Source organism: Suncus etruscus, chromosome 7, assembly GCF_024139225.1.
Source record: "Suncus etruscus isolate mSunEtr1 chromosome 7, mSunEtr1.pri.cur, whole genome shotgun sequence".
In the NCBI taxonomy this organism is placed as follows: domain Eukaryota; kingdom Metazoa; phylum Chordata; class Mammalia; order Eulipotyphla; family Soricidae; genus Suncus; species Suncus etruscus.
The window spans coordinates 83,639,274-83,658,448 of record NC_064854.1 but is presented as its reverse complement, the minus strand read 5'-3'; the positions used below and the strand labels follow the sequence as shown (position 1 = coordinate 83,658,448).

Here is a 19,175-nt window from a genome sequence, read left to right as displayed (position 1 = left end):
TTGACTTGTCCCAGAACATACAAAGGAATCTTGCAATTGTAAACTATTTTCTGTTTGCATTATTATTTGTGCCAGAGGTGAACAAATAAACATGTATACCAGTGACCAGGTGCCCAGCATGACAGCAGATCTGTTCACAGAAAGTTCCACCTTGGCCAGTGGGATGAACCCATTCATTCCTAAAGCCCATTCCTATAAAGAAGAGCTTCATAATTATAGATCATAAAACTTTTTATAATCTGTGAATTTCTTTTAAATAAAAACCATTTCATAAACACAAGGAGGCTAGAGAAATAGTGAGTGTGGCAGCCCAGGCTCAACCCCTGGCACCTCATATGGACCCTGAGCCTGCCAGAAGTAATTCCTAAGAACAGAGTCAGGAGTAACCCCTGAGTACTGCCGGGTGTGGACCAAAAAGCAAACAAACAAACAAATAAAAAACCCACAATATCTAAAGATGATCATGTTGAAATAAACAATCTACATCTGGAAGGGCATTTAATGATAATAAGGAACTCCAGTATATAGAGATGCATGGTGTGATCAAATTACTTTAAGCAGCTGGGACAGAAGAAATATGGTTAGTGAGTGGGAACAAAGAATTATGGAAACTTGTTTCCTAAAGGGCAAGTTTTTGTCAAGATATCTCTCTGAGGGGCCAGAGAAAGAGCATGGAGGTAAGGCGTTTGTTTGCCTTGCTTTCAGAAGGACGGTGGTTCGAATCCCAGCATTCCATATGGTTCCCCGAGCCTGCCAGGAGCGATTTCTGAGCATAGAGCTAGGAGTAACCCCTGAGCGCTGCCGGGTGTGACCCAAAAACAAAAACAAAAAGATGTCTCTCTGGCAGGAAGTCCTCAGCTGTTTTGGCCAAATGGTCAGATCCTTCTAGAATAATCCAACCAGGCTAATCACTTCTTTTAGTTGAGTTAGAGTCCTCATTCTTTGTGGGTATCAAACACAAACGTTTAACTTGTGAGTTTTCACAGGACTCTCAAGTACTCTGGCCATTTTCTGCCTGCTTGATTACATGGTCCATGGTCCATGATCCATGTAATGCTTACATTACAAGCAATGGAGGAAATGTCCAGTGGACAAAAGTGCAAAGTTATTGAAGGAAAAAGAAGTGTTTAAAAGTTTTTAAAGCTTTCAGTTCTTCTCTACAGTACATTTCGTTTTGCTTTGGTTTTTTTTTTTTTTTTTTGAGCATGAATTACTGGCCTCTGTCTAAGAGTGGAATATCATGGCTGTTTCAAAGTGAGATCCATGGGCAATTTAGAGTCTCTAATACTTTCACACCAAAAGAGGGCAGGGAGACAGTACTGTTTATCCATCGGACTTCCCTCAGGATCAAATTAGCTGGTTTATAATCAAAGTTACCTGCGAGGTTAGGGCCCAGTCACCAGATGGCCTTCAGAGTGACCCCCAAGCAGAGAAAGGAACAGCCAGAGTATCACTGAGGGTGGTTTGCTTACAACATCTTTTGCATTACAAATAACAGATGAGATATCCAGTGGATGACAAGGGCAAACTCATCAAAGAGGAAAACGTATTTTAAAGCTTTTCAAGAGCTGAATAATAGACAAGGAGTTGGGGGGGGGGGGCTTCAGTTCTAAATATGAATTTCATTATGTGAAAGAAAAGTTATAAAAATAAATAAATATGGTATTTTTAGCAGTCTTACTCATTGGGCCAAAGCAGAAATGTGGTGGACTGGTAAGAGTTCAAAGGGTTGGTGCACATGCTCTGCATGCTAGAGCTCTGGGTATGATTCCAGGCAAACACTAGGCTCTGCCAGGAGCGCCCTCTGAGCACTCTGGGTTTAACCCTCCAAGCAAACAAAATGAAGTATTAGGGGGTTGCTAGAAGGTAAGGGTATCAGATTCATGAGGGGAGGGTGGTGCTGAATGGGAACAGAGCTTTAATTTTACAATAAGAGTTCTGGCAAGGAATATTGGTAATGGTTATACAATAATATGCTTGAAATATCACTGAAACGACTATTTCAATAGGTCAACACGGTAAACTTTGTTTTCAGCACAATTTTCAAGAAAAAAGACTTTAGTGGGAAGGAAGTGAAATATAATAAATCTAAGGTTGGATTTACAGTACTATACCACAAAATGTACATTCACTAATGCACTTTCTAGTACAGCATTATTTTACTTTTCATTGTTAATGCCCTAATGTTATGGCTTGCCCTGTTTTGGATTCAGTGATGTCACACAAACAGAATGATTCTACCAACCATAAGCCTAAATATACATAAAATATTCAATCAAATGTACAACAGTTTTCCCCAGACCACCAATAAATACCTTAACCTCTCGAAGGTTCATGCATTCCTCCCAGGAATAAAACTTTCTTTTCATTCTAAAAGAGAAAAAAAAAAAACAAAAAAACAAATAACGTGCCAAGTAACAGGAAAACTTTTATTTTTCATGATGTGAAAGAAGCCAATTACTAAGACAAATACTTAATGGCCCAAGATCACGTGTGAACTAGAAGGGGTTGTCTCCAGTCCACTAGTCAGCACTTCAATTGTGTAACCTCATTAGAGAGCTCCAAGCCGTGAACAACTAAGCCATTCTCAGACCCTGAAATTGCAAGCTGATATATGTCTGTTGCTTGAAATTACTCATAATTGAAATAAATATTTATGAAGCAATTAATAATTGATATAATGGATCTGGATTAATAAAATAGCAAGGACAAATGGGATAAGGCAAGGCAGTAGTTATCAACCCAATACTACCTGTGTAAATGATCCAAACTAAGTTACATCGTTTCTCATAACTCCATTTTCTTTTCCTTCAAAATAACATATTTCTTTTATATTTTAGTGACATACCTGGGGTATTATATGATGCCAGGGATCTAACCTAGGAATATTAAAGGATATTCCAACCTTTAAGATATATCCCTGGGGGGCGGAGAGATAGCATGGAGGTAAGGCGTTTGCCTTTCATGCAGGAGGTCATCGGTTCAAATCCCGACGCCCCATATGGTCCTCCGTGCCTGCCAGAGCAATTTCTGAGCCTGGAGACAGGAATAACTCCTGAGCACTGCCGGGTGTGACCCAAAAACCAAAAGAAAAAAAAAAAAGATATATCCCTGGCCCCTAAAATAATGTCTTCACCTATTTGTTACTAATTATTATCACACAATATAAGAATATACTTGATCTTTTTTTGAGATGTATTTTTTTTTCTTGATGCCCGGGTTTAAATGTAGAACTTTACATAAATGGGGAAAATACTCTACCATGGGCCCGAAGAGATAGCACAGCAGCGTTTGCCTTGCAAGCAGCCGATCCAGGACCAAAGGTGGTTGGTTCGAATCCCGGTGTCCCATATGGTCCCCCGTGCCTGCCAGGAGCTATTTCTGAGCAGACAGCCAGGAGTAACCCCTGAGCAACGCCAGGTGTGGCCCAAAAACCAAAAAAAAAAAAAAATTCTACCATGAACTATATCTCTGGCTTGGATTTATCCCATATGGTCCTCTAGGCCCCGCCAGGAGTGATCCCTAACTGCAGAGCCAGGAGTAAGCCCTGAGCACTGCAAGATACGACCCTCAAACCTAAATAAAATACCCTACAACAGAACAATTATGGGGACCCAGGGACAGCTTGGTGGCAGAAGAACAAACTGGCATGCATGAGGTCACAAGTTCCAGCCTTTGAACTGTCCCACATGCCAAGCATGATCTCTGTATCACTGCTGTCTATGATTACTTTGCATCACTAGAGAGTGAGCATCTTTGGCACAATGAAACCCTGATGAACACCACTGTTAGCAAGCATGTGCAACCTCCAGTCATTGCACAATGATAACTAAAAAGGGGTTGGGTAAAGGTAGCACAGTCTCCAAAGTTGAAGACCTAAAGTGGCAATGTTTTTATAACCTCTGAAATGAAAAGTTCAGGGTCAATAAGTATCTAGTCCAAAGAAATTAGAAATCAGTGTGTAAGCTTCTTCTTCTTGCCTTCCATCCTTTAGGAATTGATCCAAGAAAGTAGAAAGCTCTGCTGACATGTGAGTGGCTGAGGATGCATTCATTCATAGGTGTGAAAGCTAGAACTCACTTTTTTTGGTCTTTGTTTTTTGTATTTTGGGCCACACCCAGAGGCACTATGGACTTTACACTCAGAAATTGCTCTTGGCAGACTCCGGGGACCATATGGGTTGCCAAAGATCAAACCTGGTCAGCCACACGCAAGACAGATTCCCTACCCACTGTGCTATCACTCTGTACCCACAGTACTAGAATTCACTTTTGGTTGTTTGTTTTCATTTGTTTTGGGGCCACACCTGGCGGTGCTTAGGGGTTACTCCTGGCTATACACTCGGGAATCACTCCCGCTGGTTCTTAGGTGACCATATGAGTGCCAGGCTTGAACATGGTTGGCCACAAGCAAGGCAAGCACCCTACTGCTTTTATTGCTCTAGCCATAGAAACTCACTTTTTTATTGCAATTAGTTCTCCAGACTCAATGCTTCTTCCGAGCAGGACAGAACCGTAGGTTCCATCCCCAAGTTGCCTGATTGTTGTGTATCTATTCATGGTGTGCCCACTCAGGCCAGACACTCATCTCAGGGCTGCGGGGGTTCAGTCCTAAAGTGGCAGCAGGCCACCCCAGAGTGTAACCAAATTTTTCTATGGCAGCACCAGCACAAGGTATTCAGGAGAACGTGACTATCTTCCAAAGACATATTTTCAAAGATCAGTCTTCTGCCTGTGGAGAAGAATGAGAGACAAGAATAAATATAAGTGCACATTCTGAGAATGTGTAATGGGGAATCAACCAACTTGTGCTTCCAGTTTTTGAAATTGCTGGGTCTCTATGGTGCACACTCATTTGCACCTTCTCTACAGCTGCTTACATGCTCAAAATATTGAGTAGCTATGACAAAGAATGCATGGCCTGCAAAGCCTGAAATATTTATTATTTGACCCTTTATAGAAAAAGTTTGTCAACCTCTGACCCCAGCATCATTCTTTTCTAGTTTCTGATAAAACTCTAGAGACCATCATTTAGAAATGTATATGTCACTGACTCGGAAATGAATCAGCTTCAACTGAATGATTTTCTGCTTAGTCGGGAGATGAAAATTGCTGACTAGCAGAAACCACATGCAATCTGGCCATGACTGACAACATAAGCATACAAAAGCCAAGAAATGATGACATTAAAGCTCTTTTGATAGAAGTTGCATGTGCTCTATGACTATCTGCAGATATCTATAGTATTAATTTTAATTTGAGAACCCAACAGTACTCAGGGGTCTTTCTTGGCACATGATTTGCAGTCAGGAGTTCCAGTCCAATGATAATGATTTTTTAATTTGTAAAAGGAGAGTATCTCAGTCTCCCTATAGTAAAATATAATAACTTCAGTGTTTTTGTTTTGTTTTCTTTTGGGGCCACACCGGCGGCCCTCAGAAGTTTCTCCTGGCTCTGCACTCAGAAATCACTCCTGGCAGGCATGGGGGACCATATGTGATGCCAGGATTCGAACCACCAACCATCCTGGGTCAGCTGCATGCAAGGCAAACGCCCTGCTACTATGCTATCTCTCCAGCCCATGACTTAAATGTTTCATAAGCATTGTGTATTAAGATTATATCAAATTAAGAAATATTTAACTAAAGAGATAATTTAAACATTTATGTTTAAAAATTTTTAGTATGTAAATAAAAATTAATGTTTTTGATAATTTCATGCTCATGGATTTGAAAAATCAATATTGTTAAAATAACCACCCTACCTAAATTACCAAACTCAGATAACATTCTTCAAGGATTTAGAGCAGTCAATTAAAAAGTTTGTGTAGACTCATAAAAAACTTTGAATAATCAAAATCTTACCAAAAAATAAAAAATTGGGAAATATCTTATTACCTAAATTGAAGCTAAACTACAAAGTCATAGTGATCAAATAGTATGGTACTGGAAAAAAGACAAGATTCTCTGACCAATAAGTCAGAACAGAATATCCAACAATAAGCCTCACATGTACCGTCAGCTAATTTTTAAAAAAGGAGATAAAAACATGAAATGAAATAAAGATAGCCTCGTCAACAAAAACAGTATTGGGACAATTGGATGACTACATGTAAGAAATTAAAGCTGGGGGCCAGAGTGATAGCACAGTGATAGGGCGTTTGCCTTGCATACGGCTGCCCAGGGCAGACCTGGGTTCGACCTCCAGCGTCTGATATGATCCTCCGGGTCAGGAGCGATTTCTGAGTGCATAGCCAGGAGTAACCACTGAGCTTTAACAGGTGTAGACAGCCTCATCTTGCCTTTTTATACTTCCAGAAGCTCTGGCAGCCCCAGATATGCCCCACAACCACTACATATTAGCCACATAACTTGGAATTCCTGGACCCCACAGACATGTTTACACCTCCAAATTTTTCAATATTGACACCCAGTAGGAATATACCAAATTAGATGTGAAAGTAGCATAGAAACCACCTAAGGTTAACAAACAAAACCAATACTAGAATGATCAACTAACAAACAGCTTTGTAAATCTTCAGAGAACGACATTGCAAGATATAATAATTTTCACAAATTTTCTTTTGCTGTAGGTTTTCCCCCAGATAATTCCATTACCACTTAGTCGCGAACAAGTAATACAAAGTAAATTATTTGTGCCTGTTAAGAGAATAGGCTTGGGGGCAAGGGAAAATCTGGAAACAATGGTAAAGAAATTTTACACTGGTAGTAAGATTAGTGTTGGAAACTAGAATAGCAGAAACAAATTTTTTAAGAGCAACTATGTAAATCACAGTGTTTAAATAAAGTAATAATTTTTTTTTTAAAGGAACCTTTATGGAGCCAGAGAGACAGCACAGCAGTCGGGTGTTTGCCTTGCAAGCAGCTCATCCAGGCATCCCATATGGTTCCCCGTGCCTGTCAAGAGCAATTTCTAGCACAGAGCCAGGAGTAAACCTGGATGCCACAGGGTGTGACCCAATAACAAAAAGACAGAGAATATAGGGGTTAAGGTAGCAATGCTCTCTCATGCACAGCCAGGGATCATTCCTAAGTACAGAGCAGAGAATAGTGCCTGAGCACTGCTGGATGTGCCCAAAATAGTCAACGAAGGGAATTTTCTTTCACTAGTAGGAAAGTTGCCTGGTTCTGCCTCTACGGAATACAGCATGGAAACGTGTCATAAAATTAAAATTAGAACTGCCATATGACCCAGTGAACCCACTCCTTGGCATCTATCCCAAGAATACAAGACATTCAAAATTATATATATATATATATTTTTTTTCATTCATTGCAGTGCTATTTACAAAAGCCAATATCTGGAAACAGCCTAAATATACAGTGACAAATGAACAAAGAAAAAAATGGTTACACACACACACACACACACACACACACACACACACACACACACACACACACACACGGAATGTTATACAGATAAAAGAAAAGATGAATCTTACCTTTAGGTTATAACTTTATGGAACTAGAGGTTGCCATATTAAGTAAAATAAGACAGAAGAACAAATGTCAGATGATTTCACTCATATGTGGTATGTACCGAAACAAGGAAAAGGAATAGACAGTGTCCAATAAAAATAAACCCTTGGACTCTGGCTAAAGAACTGAGCTTATCGAGCAGAGGGTAAAGAGAAGTAAGGTTGAGTAGAAGTGAAACACAGTGATAGAGGGAATTTGACACTTTGATAGTCAGAAAGGGTTTTTATACACCAAGAGAAGAAACATTAATAAAATGTTAATAAAAGCATAGAGGCCTACTAATAAAAAAGGAAAAGAGGGAATTAAAGATTTGTTGCAGATAAGATTTACTGATGAATGCAAATATTAGATGGACGTTGGAAGAGAAACGGGTCATTTACAAAGTTTCAAAGCATATATTAAATTGTTAACTTCCAGGGCCGGCGAGGTGGCGCTAGAGGTAAGGTATCTACCTTGCAAGCGCTAGCCAAGGAAAGATCGCGACCATGGTTTGATCCCCCGGCCTCCCATATGGTCCCCCCAAGCCAGGGTCAATTTCAGAATGCTTAGCCAGAAGTAACCCCTGAGCATCAAACGAGTCTGGCCCGAAAAACAAAAAAAAAAAAAAAAACTGTTAACTTCCAGTGAAAGACAGTAAATCTATAGGGAGAAAGAAATCCAAGAGAAACATCCTTATTCAAGTAATTCAATGTCACTGTCACACATGATCTCAGGTAACCTGGGTTGTCATGCTCTGAATAGGGAATATCACTTCTGCAAATGCAGGCCCTTCAACTGTCCACAAAGACACTAGACAAACCAAATATAGTCAATTTTACAAATTGACCAATACTATGCAAAAGCAACATAAAAACACAAACTAAGAGAATGTCTGTAATAACCTTAAGGCAATAATAGACATGACAGCTAAATGTAATGTGACACCCTAGATAGGGTGTTGGAACAGAAAAATAGAAGACAATCATAAAAAATTTGGTGAGCCTGAAATAAAGCATATAGTTTAGTTAATATCCCAAGGCTATGGGCTAATTTACTAGCTTTTATCATTCTTTGATGATTATAGCAGATATCAGCAGCAGAGGAAGTCAGGTGAAGGATTTCTAGGAGGTTACTAATTATTTTTGTACATTTTCTGAATGTCTAAAATTACTTCAAACTTAAAATATAAATTCGGGGCCAGAGAGATAGCACAGCAGTAGGGAGTTTGCCTTACATTCAGCCGATCCAGGACAGACAGTGGTTCAAATTCTGGCATCCTATATGGTCCTCTGTGCCTGCCAGGAGCAATTTCTGAGCACAATGCCAAGAGTAACCCCTCCCCCCCAAAAAAAAAGATAAATTCAGCCTATAAGCTGGTCAAGGTTGTGTGTAATCTTAGATGCCATATAAAACAAAATAGCATATCTGACTGCATAATCATTTCACTAGATATGTGAATCTAGGAGCTAGCACAGTGGGGTGGGACACTTGCCTTACACATAGTCAACACTTGTTTGATCCCCAGCATCCCTTATGGTCTGTCCCCTGAGCCTCAGGAGTAATTTCTGAGTGTAGAGCCAGAAGTAACCCCTGAGCACCACCAAGTGTGACCCACCATACCCCCCTCCAACAAATATGTGAATATAAAAGATCTTTCAGAGACCAAGCTCTCACCATCAATTCACTCCACTTCCCTTAGCAACTATTTTAAGGTTCCTGGTGAGAGATGCATTTTCCTGCTTGTTTAGGTTCTTCAAAATCAGATTCTGCAACTTTCTTTAGTAGCTCTTTAAGGTGTTGTATCCTACTACTGGGTCACACTGTTTATAAAGCAACACCTGTGTGGTAAGATCCTAGGTTAAGATTTTGGAGTACAAAGACCCTGGAGAAGGTATGGCTGTTGGGGCACACATTAGCATGAACTTGACCTGGGTTAAATTCCCAGCACCTTTTTTTTTAATATATAAAATCTTTATTTAAGCACCATGATTACAAGCATGATTGTAGTTGAGTTTCAGTCATAAACAGAACACTCCCCATCACCAGTGCAACATTTCCACCCCTAGAGCCCCCCCTCCCGCCTTCCCAACCCTTGCCTGTATTTGAGACAGGCATTCTTCTCTCACTCATTAAGATTGTCATGATAGTTGTTAGTGTAGTTATTTCCCTAATGCACCACTACTCTTTGTGGTGAGCTTTATATTGTAAGTTGGTCCTTCTGGCCCTCATCTCTATTGTCTCTGGGAATTATTACAATAATTTTCTTTTTTTTTGATTACAATAATTTTTTTAATTTTTCTTAAAATCCATAAATGAGTGAGACTATAAAAAGAAAAATAAAAGGAGGGAGAGGAAGAGAGGGAAGAAGGCAGGAAGGAGGATGAGAGGAAGAGAGGAAGGATGACAAGAGGTAGGGGGAGAAGCAAAATCTTTAACAGATTTCAAAGTCCATCCCACACAACTTTAATTAATTTTCACAAAAGCCTCCAATCCTCAATTAATAGATGAAAGAATTGAGTCTTAGATATGGATCTCACCCAAGGTCACACTATTAGTAAAAGGACAGCACCAACAAATCTCATGGTGTTTGGAGATTTAATTTCATAGAATTGGTAACAGAATGAAAAGAAAAAGAAAGAAAACCCCAGAAGAATCAACACATAAACCATATCTCCCCACAAAACAAAGCAAGGCTGGGACTGTTTATCATGTATCCACAATATGAGTTAATAACTTCAATGTTACTTAAGTACAATAAAAGCAGTGATCAGTGAAAAAAAAATTCTCAGCACTACAAGGTTCTCTGAGAAATGCTGGGTTCAGCCAGAGGTCCCAAACACAGCTGGGGTGGCCCCGATAACCCTGGTACCACAGGGCTTGAGGAGCATCACATACTCAGGCACTGAACCATCTGTCAGTGGTGGCCAAGAGTCACCAGCAGGGTGCCTGATCTCCAAGCAATAGCTGGGGGCTTACCTCCTTCATCCTGATTCCCACCCCATATCTGACCCTCCCCAAAGAAAACCAAAACAATATGGTTCATTTTCATTTCATCTTCTTTTTCTTTTCTTTTGGGGGGGTGGGGTGGGGTGGGGTGGGATGGGTTACTCCTGGCTCTGTGCTCAGAAATTGCTTCTAACAGGCTCGGGGAATCGAACCGGTCTATCCGAGTCAGCCGCATGCAAGGCAAACGCCCTAATGCTGTGCTGTCACTCCGGTCCCAATATGGCTCATTTTCTTTTCTTTTCTTTTCTTTTCTTTCTTTTTCTTTTTTTTTTTTTTTTTTTTTTTTTTTTTTGGCTTTTGGGCCACACCCGGCGGTGCTCAGAGGTTACTCCTGGCTATCTGCTCAGAAATAGCTCCTGGCAGGCACGGAGGACCATATGGGACACCGGGATTCAAACCAGCCACCTTTGGTCCTGGATCAGCTGCTTGCAAGGCAAACACCGCTGTGCTATCTCTCCGGCCCCTGGCTCATTTTCTTTAAAAAACTAAATCTTAAGAGTTTCGTGGCAGTGAGGTAGGAAGGTGAGTAAGGAAGAGATCTGAATGCATTCTCAAGAGATTACATACAGGTTATGGAAAGTGAAGAGGAATTGATACCAAAGCCCCTGGCTTTACAATTGGGTCTATCCCAGCTGGGCTTCGAAGAGCAGTACAAAATGTCTTCATATAAGACCTTTTCAAATAGGGACTAGAGTAATAGTAGGGTGCTTGCCTTCCATGCTGATGAACTGGTTCAGTCACTGGGGTCCTCAAACTTTTTAAACAGGGAACCAGTTCACTGTCCTTCAGACTGTTAGAGTAAAAACAAAAATTATGGGGCCCGGAGAGATAGCATAGTGGTGTTTGCCTTGCAAGCAGCCGATCCAGGACCAAAGGTGGTTGGTTCGAATCCCGGTGTCCCATATGGTCCCCCGTGCCTGCCAGGAGCTATTTCTGAGCAGACAGCCAGGAGTAACCCCTGAGCATTGCCGGGTGTGGCCCAAAAACCAAAAAAAAAAAAAAAAAACCAAAAATTATGAACAAATTTCTATGCACACTGCATATATCTTATTTAGATAAGTGAAGAAACAAAATGGGAATAAATACAATATGTGGCCCGCGGGCCGTAGTTTGAAGACCAGTCTATCTAGTTCTCTAAACCTGTCAGGAGTAACCCTGAGAGCAGAGTGTGTCTCCCCAAAAAACAAAGATAAAAACTTTTTGAAACAAAGATAAAAAAAGAAAAGCTGTCCTTTCATAGAATAAAAGATTTGAGTATTCCAAGAAGTAGAAACAAAGGCACAGCTGCCTAAAAATGGGGCAGAAGGAAGGTGGGGAGCTTGGAAACCCAGAGTCTTGTTGGTGGAGTCCTTGGTGTTGTTTTGAAAAGGCTATCACTGGATCCTTTACAAAAGGAAAACACACTCCTGCAGGAGTTTTGGACTGGCACAAACAATTCTTCTATGGATGATAAAGTATTGCATCTGCATTAAATGTACTAGAGCTAAGGTCTCTCCTGTGATTTGTAAGAAAAATTCTTATTCTTCAAAAAGTCCCCCTGAACAATTTGTAAGGAAAGGACCATATATGAAGATGAAATCAGTAATGAAATGTGTGTGCATCAGCCTTGTCTAGCTCTAATTATACAACCTTTCCTCACAGGACCTACTTTCCACTCCTTTAATTATCTTTGGCATTTATCTCTATATCTTCAAACATTTATTCACTGCCATGAGTGGTGACTAAACAATTTATTATCTATATTCTGATACCACACAAACTTGCCCCAACTTAAAATTTTTGCAGTTGTACTTATACCACTAGTTCACAGAGCCATATTAATTACAGAAGCCTTTCTTTGATCATTCATAGGTATCCTCATCCAGTCACACTTTTGATTGGGATGACCCTTCTAGAGACTGTCACTGAGAAAGCTATTTATAACAGAATTACAAATTTTTATTAAAATAGTGTTTCCTCTAGTTTGTCATATTGCACAAAACAAAATCCAATCATTTTGGCAAGATTTAATTATCATGCTAAAGTGGCTACTTTGCAATCTGATACTAACTTGGATATCCCACATGATCGTACAGTGAATCAGATTAATATTTGCCAGAAACTGGGGTCAAGTTAACAAGGATAATTTTATTCAACCTTTACTGAGACATTGAGGCTTTGGAGCACATTATGGATGAGAAAGGGGAGAGGATTTTTCTTTTAAATAACTCACAATTGATATGCACATGAAAAATAGTTTCAAAATTCCTATGAAAGCAACCAGCTATGCTCGCTTCAGCAGCACTTACACTAAAATTGGAACAATACAAAGAAGATTAGGATGGCCCCTGCGTAAGGATGACATGCAAATTCATGAACTGTTCTATATTCTAAAAAATAAATAGAATAAAAAAGAAAGCAACCAGCTAAGTCTAGGGAGAAGAGGAACAGTTATGACAAACTTCTGAAAGAAGAGATGACACAGAGGTAGATAGATAGGTATCTTCCAATAGATACACAGTACAATAGGGGCCCAGTAGATAGTACAATGGGATAGCCAACCCGGTTAGATTCCTGGAATTCAATATGACTCCCTGAGCACCACCAAGAGTGATACCTGAGTGCAGAGCCACGAATACCCCTGAAAATTATTGAATGTGCATCCCTTCCACACCCCAAAAAATACCCGAGCAAAGTTTTATGTTAAAGAAAAGGGACATAAGTGGGAAGAAGGAGAATGTTTGCAAAGGTCTGACAGTATTAGAGCTCAGTACTACCTTCCCAAGAGCCTTGTGGTTAGTACTCTAGCTAAACATCACAACCATTAAGTAATTGTTAAGTCACCCCTCTTGGTACAGAGTCAAACTGCCCTCCAAGTGAATGAAAAACAGCCTCAGACACAAGCTTGGAAATAAGCCAATATGATAATGGACAGTTCCTCTAGTGTAACCCTGAATCTAAAAATGAACTCTATTAAGTCATACATTGTCAAATGCTAAAAACAAACAAACAAACAAAAAAAAAAAAAACGAAGAGCATGGGAATTTTTCAGTAGAAAGCTTGCCACTGGGGTGAGGGTTGGGGGGATAAATTAGAGAAGGGATCACTAGGACAACGGTAAAGACAGAAAGTGCCTACCAGAGAGGCAGAATATGGGGAGGCAAGGGTGTGGACACTAGTGAAGGGATTGTTGTTAGAGCACTACATGCTGAAAGAAATTCAATCAGGAACATATCTATTATTAACTTTGAAATTCAAGGTTAGTCATTAAAAAAAATCATTTATCTAAACCACACCTAGATTACTCAAGTAGCCTAATCCAAAAAGGTAATAATAATAATGAGTACTGTGTACAGTAGCTACATTATATTTTGTTTATATTAATCTGGTTTATCTTCCAATTTTACCAGGCAGAGACTATTGAAGCAGCTCCATTTTACAGATAAGAAAACACAAAGTAACACAAATTACTGGTCCAAGGTTACACAGTAGGTAAGTGGTGGGACTGAGTAAAAAATCACTACACCAATCACAGGAAGATACAACAAAAATAATTCAGAAAGGGGTCAGATAGAGTACTATGGATAAGGTGCTTGCCTTGCACACAGCTGATCTAAATTTGATCCCCAGCACCCCATATTGTCCCACAATTACTGCCAGGAGTAATCTGTTAGTGCAGAGTGAGGAGTAAAACAGGAACACTACTGGATGTGGCCCCAAAACAAAAACAATATAGAGATAATGAAGTCTTTTGAGAATCCAAAAGGAGGGATAAACTGGTGGCTGCATTCAAGTGGGCCTCCTTCTGCCACCAAAGTTCAGTTAGGGGGCTCCCTGAGGTTGGAGACAAAGTAAAAGTTAATGAAATTCTGGGTCCAAATTCTTTTTTTGTTTTGTTTTGTTTTGTTTTGCAGAGGGTAGGGTGGTTTACCTTCATGCTGCTGACCTGAGTTTGATTCCAGGAACCCTATATGGTCCTCTGAACCAGTCAGGGGTGATCCCTGAGCATAGAGCCCTGAGCACTTCAGGGTGTAGCCCCAAAACAAAACAAATAATCAAAAAGGGGCTTGAGGTACTTGCCTTGAACTCAGTTAATTTCAATTCAATACCCAGTACTGCACATGGTCTCTGGCACCAACAGGAATAATCCCTTACCATAGTGACAAGAGTAAACCCTGAGCACGCCCCAGTGGGGTCCAAAACCAAAACCAAATAACAACAACAACAACAAAAAAACACACAAAAAATTATTGAAACTTATATTACTTACCACAACAAGTAATGAATGATAAATTGAGTTGAGTTCAGAACTTCTAAAACAGAAGCAAATTCCATAAAGAGAAAGGTGAGAGTAGAAAAGTACCTGTATCTTCCCACTGCAATGCTGGAAGCCTCAGAATCAGAGGGGCCTTCAATGACTTCCAATCAGCCTCTATTCTCTGGGGGCAGTGGTACCCTCCAAATAGCTGTATTTTGTTTCAAAGTGTTCTAGTCAATATTGAGAAGAAATGTTATGAGTTTTCTGGCTAGGTAACATTGTGTAACCCTTCCTCTGATGATTCCAATTCCCTTTCCTCGGCTTCAATTCTCAGAGGAGGCAAAGAACATATGCTCCTGCATGGTCAACCACTCACATGGGGTGCCATGCGCTTTCACAGCCACAAAGTAAGGCCTGGGAATCTGTGCATTCAAGCACAGATTGTGTGTGTGAACGCGCACGAGTGTGTGTGTTTGTCTGTGTGTGTGTGTGTGTGTGTGTGTGTGTGTGTGTGTGTGTGTGTGTATGACAGTAGGCAGAGAACTGCAGACAACACCCAAGTAAGCTTCTCCTGGATTATGGTTATATCCTTACATTGGTCCGATTTTAAGCAGTTTTCCTCCTCCAGCCCTAATCATATGCCTCAAAGCAAAGCTGAATTAGGTATAAAATTATATAAATATGTCAACTCATGCCACTTCTGAACTGTATTTCAAGCATTGTAGATTTCAACAGATTCTAATTTTACAAGATTTAATATTGCTCTTTGCTGTTGATGTTCTGTGATGTTGATGTGCTCAAATGCCATGTTTATATTTTTCTTGAGGTGGGGAATGCTAATTCTTCTATTTACATATCCATTTTGTATAAATGTTTTAAGTACTTTGTCTCTGAGTCTATAGGGTAAACAAAATACCTTCTTTGGAGCTGGAGTGATCATACATCAGGCACAGTGCTTGATCTCCAGCATCCCATAAAGCTCCCAACCCCTCCAGGAATAATTCCTGAGTGCAGAGTGAAGAGAAACTCCTGACCACTGTCAGTGTGGCCCCAAAACAAAAAGGCATAAAGGGATCTCTTTTATGTGAAACTTGTTCCATCTCTATCTTGACAAAGGACAAAGGACTGCATTAATGTTTTCAACTATTTTTTCAATTGGAGTGATAGAAGAGCTTCTATGAGAGGTTATTCCCTTTCTTCTTCTTTTTCTTTCTTTCTTTCTTTCTTTCTTTCTTTCTTTCTTTCTTTCTTTCTTTCTTTCTTTCTTTCTTTCTTTCTTTCTTTCTTTCTTTCTTTCTTTCTTTCTCTCTCTCTCTCTCTCTCTCTCTCTCTCTCTCTCTCTCTCTCTCTCTCTCTCTCTCTTTTTTGGTTTTGGTTTGGGGGCCACACCCAGTGACACTTAGGGGTTACTCCTGGCTATGTGCTCAGAAATTGCTCCTGGCTCTGGGTACCATATGGGATGCTGGGGATCGAACCCAGGTCCATCCTGGGTCAGCCACGTGCAAGGCAAACTCCCTACTGCTGCACTATGGCTCCAGTCCCCATTTTTTCTCTTTTTTTCACTATATACTACCTTTCTTCCTGCCTACCTCTGTGAAATCCAGAGACTCAGAAGGCAGGAAAAACAGTACATATAGTGAGTAGGGTGTTTACCTTGCAAGTCGTCAACCTAGGTTCAATCCCTAGCACCTCTGAAGTCCTGAGCAATGCTAGGTGTATCCCAAAACAAACAAATAAACAAATACCCAGACTCTCAGAAAAGATCTCATACAGCAAGGCCCTTAATTTCATAAAAAGGGTTCTTGACTTTAATATCATGATTTATAATATATATTTAATACTAGTTGTCTGTGACAACCAAGAGACAAAATAAGGGAATAGATGGTATTGGACAATGCCAAGGCCTTGGATTAAAAGCTAATTAACAAACAGTGGGAGGAAATGAAGGGAGCAACCAAGACCAAACCAGAGCTGACATAGGGACTTGTGTTGGTGGAGAATAACAGGCAGTTTGGTGTAGTGGGATGCAGTAACTTTGTATATCTATATTATAAACATTAGGCATATTATTAAACATACTACCTAAACTATAATTTTTAAGACATGAAAGGAAATAGGAGTGAGGGTGACTGAGAGAGGTCGTGGGACACATGTGATAGATGGGATGTTAGAATGCTGTATGAGGGGCCGGAGAGATAGCACAGCGGCGTTTGCCTTGCAAGCAGCCGACCCAGGACCTAAGGTGGTTGGTTCGAATCCTGGCATCCCATATGGTCCCCCGTGCCTACCAGGAGCTATTTCTGAGCAGATAGCCAGGAATAACCCCTGAGCACTGCTGGGTGTGGCCCCCCCCCCAAAAAAAAAAAAGGAAAAAAAAAGAATGCTGTATGCATGAAAAGTAAAATGATTAGTATTGTAAACCCTAAAACCTTAATAAAAATTGAAGAAAAAAATTTTGGACAATCAGATGACCAAAATATGTTCCTCATACCTATTTATTTATTTATTTATTTTGGGGGGTTGGTTTTTGGGTCACACCTGGCAACATTCAGGGGTTACTCCTGGTTCAATACTCAGAAATCACTTCTGGGAGGCTCGGGACCAGATGGGATGCTGGGATTTGAACCACCGACCTTCTGCTTGAAAGGCAAACGCCTTACCTCCATGCTATCTCTCCAGCCCCTCTCATACCTATTTAACCTCACTTACAGACTCACAGATATCCAGAACCTTAGAAGACCTTAGAGAACATTAAAAGCTCTTGTTAAGTGAGAGAAGTAACTTTTGCAAGAACCTAAGAATGGGGGCTAGTTGCCTGGGAGACTAGATTTCCTAGTCCTACCTTCAAATGCCTAGATCAAAATGGAGGGGTTGTTAAGAGTTCAGTTACCAATGATCAGTGGCTTCATCATTCATGCTTATGCAACAAAGCCTCCACAAAAAGTCAGGAGGGGCCAGAGAAGACAGGGCTGAGATACAGACACAGAAGAACAAAAATGATGCATCTGACTTGAACACAACTCCAACTGATTCCAGGTACCACACAGAGTTCCCTCAAATACCGCCAGGAGTAATCCCTGAGTATAGCAGGGTGTGATGCAATGACCCATCCCCCACCTCAAAAAGAAGAGGGATTTCAGAAATTTTTCAGTTTAGGGACCAGAGCACTTCCAAGCACAACCATACTGTGTTTTTGTGTCCCAAACTCCAAAGGACAGAGATTCCTTTGTTTGTAACTTCATATCTATTTAATACAGTGAGCAAAGGAATTTCTGAATTCTGTGAGTGGCTCCAGAAAATGAGTCAAACCTGAGGAGGGAGAGATGGGAAATTCTGGCTGTAGCCAGCTGGTCAGAAGCACAGGAAACAGAAGGATTTGTAAGCGACAAGTGTGTGAAGTGGAGGGTGGCCTTAGCTGACTGGGTCTGGAACTTGTATAATTTGATACTACCTAATACTACAAGCTGAGAGGTCGAAGTGATAACACAGTGGATAGGGCATCTGCTATGCATGCTGCTGACCAGAGTTTTATCCTCAGCACCCCAACTGGTCCCCTGAGTCCTGTCAGGAGTGATCCCTGAGCAGAGTCAGGAATAAACCCTGAGCACGACCAAGTACGGCCCCCAAACCAAAAATGCCTTCCCTCAAACTGAGCAAAAGTCACAGTCACACTGAATTCTCCACACACCCTGACATTGTTTTGGTTTCAGAAAGCTAAAAGCTTTCTATCCCTCTCCTACATAACAAAGGTACCCACAACCAGAACCTTAAAAAAAATCAACTGCTTACAGACTTTTTAAAAAATTGCATATTTTGGGCACTGGAGTGATAGAAGCAGGTATTAGCCTTGCATGCAACCAACCCAGCTTCAATACCCAGCATCCCATATGGTCCCCCAAGTCTGTCAGAAGTCATTTCTGAATGCAGAGTCAAAAGTAACCTCTAAGAGCTGCTGGGTGTGAGCCCAAAACTAAACAAAAGAAATAATAATAATAATAATAAATATATTATATATAGGTTTTGGGCCATATACAGAGATGCTCAGGAGTTACTCCTGGCTCTGTGATCAGAAATCACTCCTGGTAAATTCATGGGATCTTTTGGGGTATCAGGCACTCAACTTAGATCAGCCATGTGCCTTTCCTGCTTTACTTTCCTCCAGCTCCATATGTTTACCCCCAGTTTAGAAGTTCTTTTAGAGCAGGAAGTTTGCTCATAACTATTGTTATTAGTACCTAGAAACACACTGTCATAGAGCTGACACAAATAGATACTTCAGATGAAGATTCAGTAACTGAATCAATCAATGATTGAGCCTAAAATGGAACCATAAAGGAGAGCCTGGACTGTAACTAATTTCCTTCCTCTACCAATTCCATTCCATAGCTGTCCCATTTTTTTACAACCTCTTTTTTTTTTTTTAATAAAATTGGATGACTCTGGAGACTCCAG

At 40.4% G+C, this 19,175-nt stretch overlaps 2 protein-coding genes and 1 non-coding gene across 3 annotated transcripts in view; 2 read left to right on the top strand and 1 right to left on the bottom strand.

Moving 5' to 3' along the window:
• Nucleotides 1-19,175, top strand: part of FBXO9 (F-box protein 9) — a 505,156-nt gene that overhangs the window by 404,591 nt on the left and 81,390 nt on the right. The gene's annotated exons all lie outside the window — the stretch shown is intronic.
• Nucleotides 1-19,175, bottom strand: part of CILK1 (ciliogenesis associated kinase 1) — a 66,772-nt gene that overhangs the window by 39,637 nt on the left and 7,960 nt on the right. Inside the window, exons 2-3 of the mRNA XM_049777014.1 lie at nt 4,459-4,731; nt 2,316-2,370 (exon numbers count right to left, since the gene is read on the bottom strand). Of these exons, the coding sequence (XP_049632971.1) occupies nt 2,316-2,370; nt 4,459-4,559 (156 nt within the window). The 5' untranslated portion in view covers nt 4,560-4,731. The remainder of the gene's footprint in view (nt 1-2,315; nt 2,371-4,458; nt 4,732-19,175) is intronic.
• LOC126015292 (U6 spliceosomal RNA) lies at nt 12,752-12,858 on the top strand. The gene has a single exon (XR_007498171.1). It is a non-coding gene; the product is annotated as a U6 spliceosomal RNA (small nuclear RNA).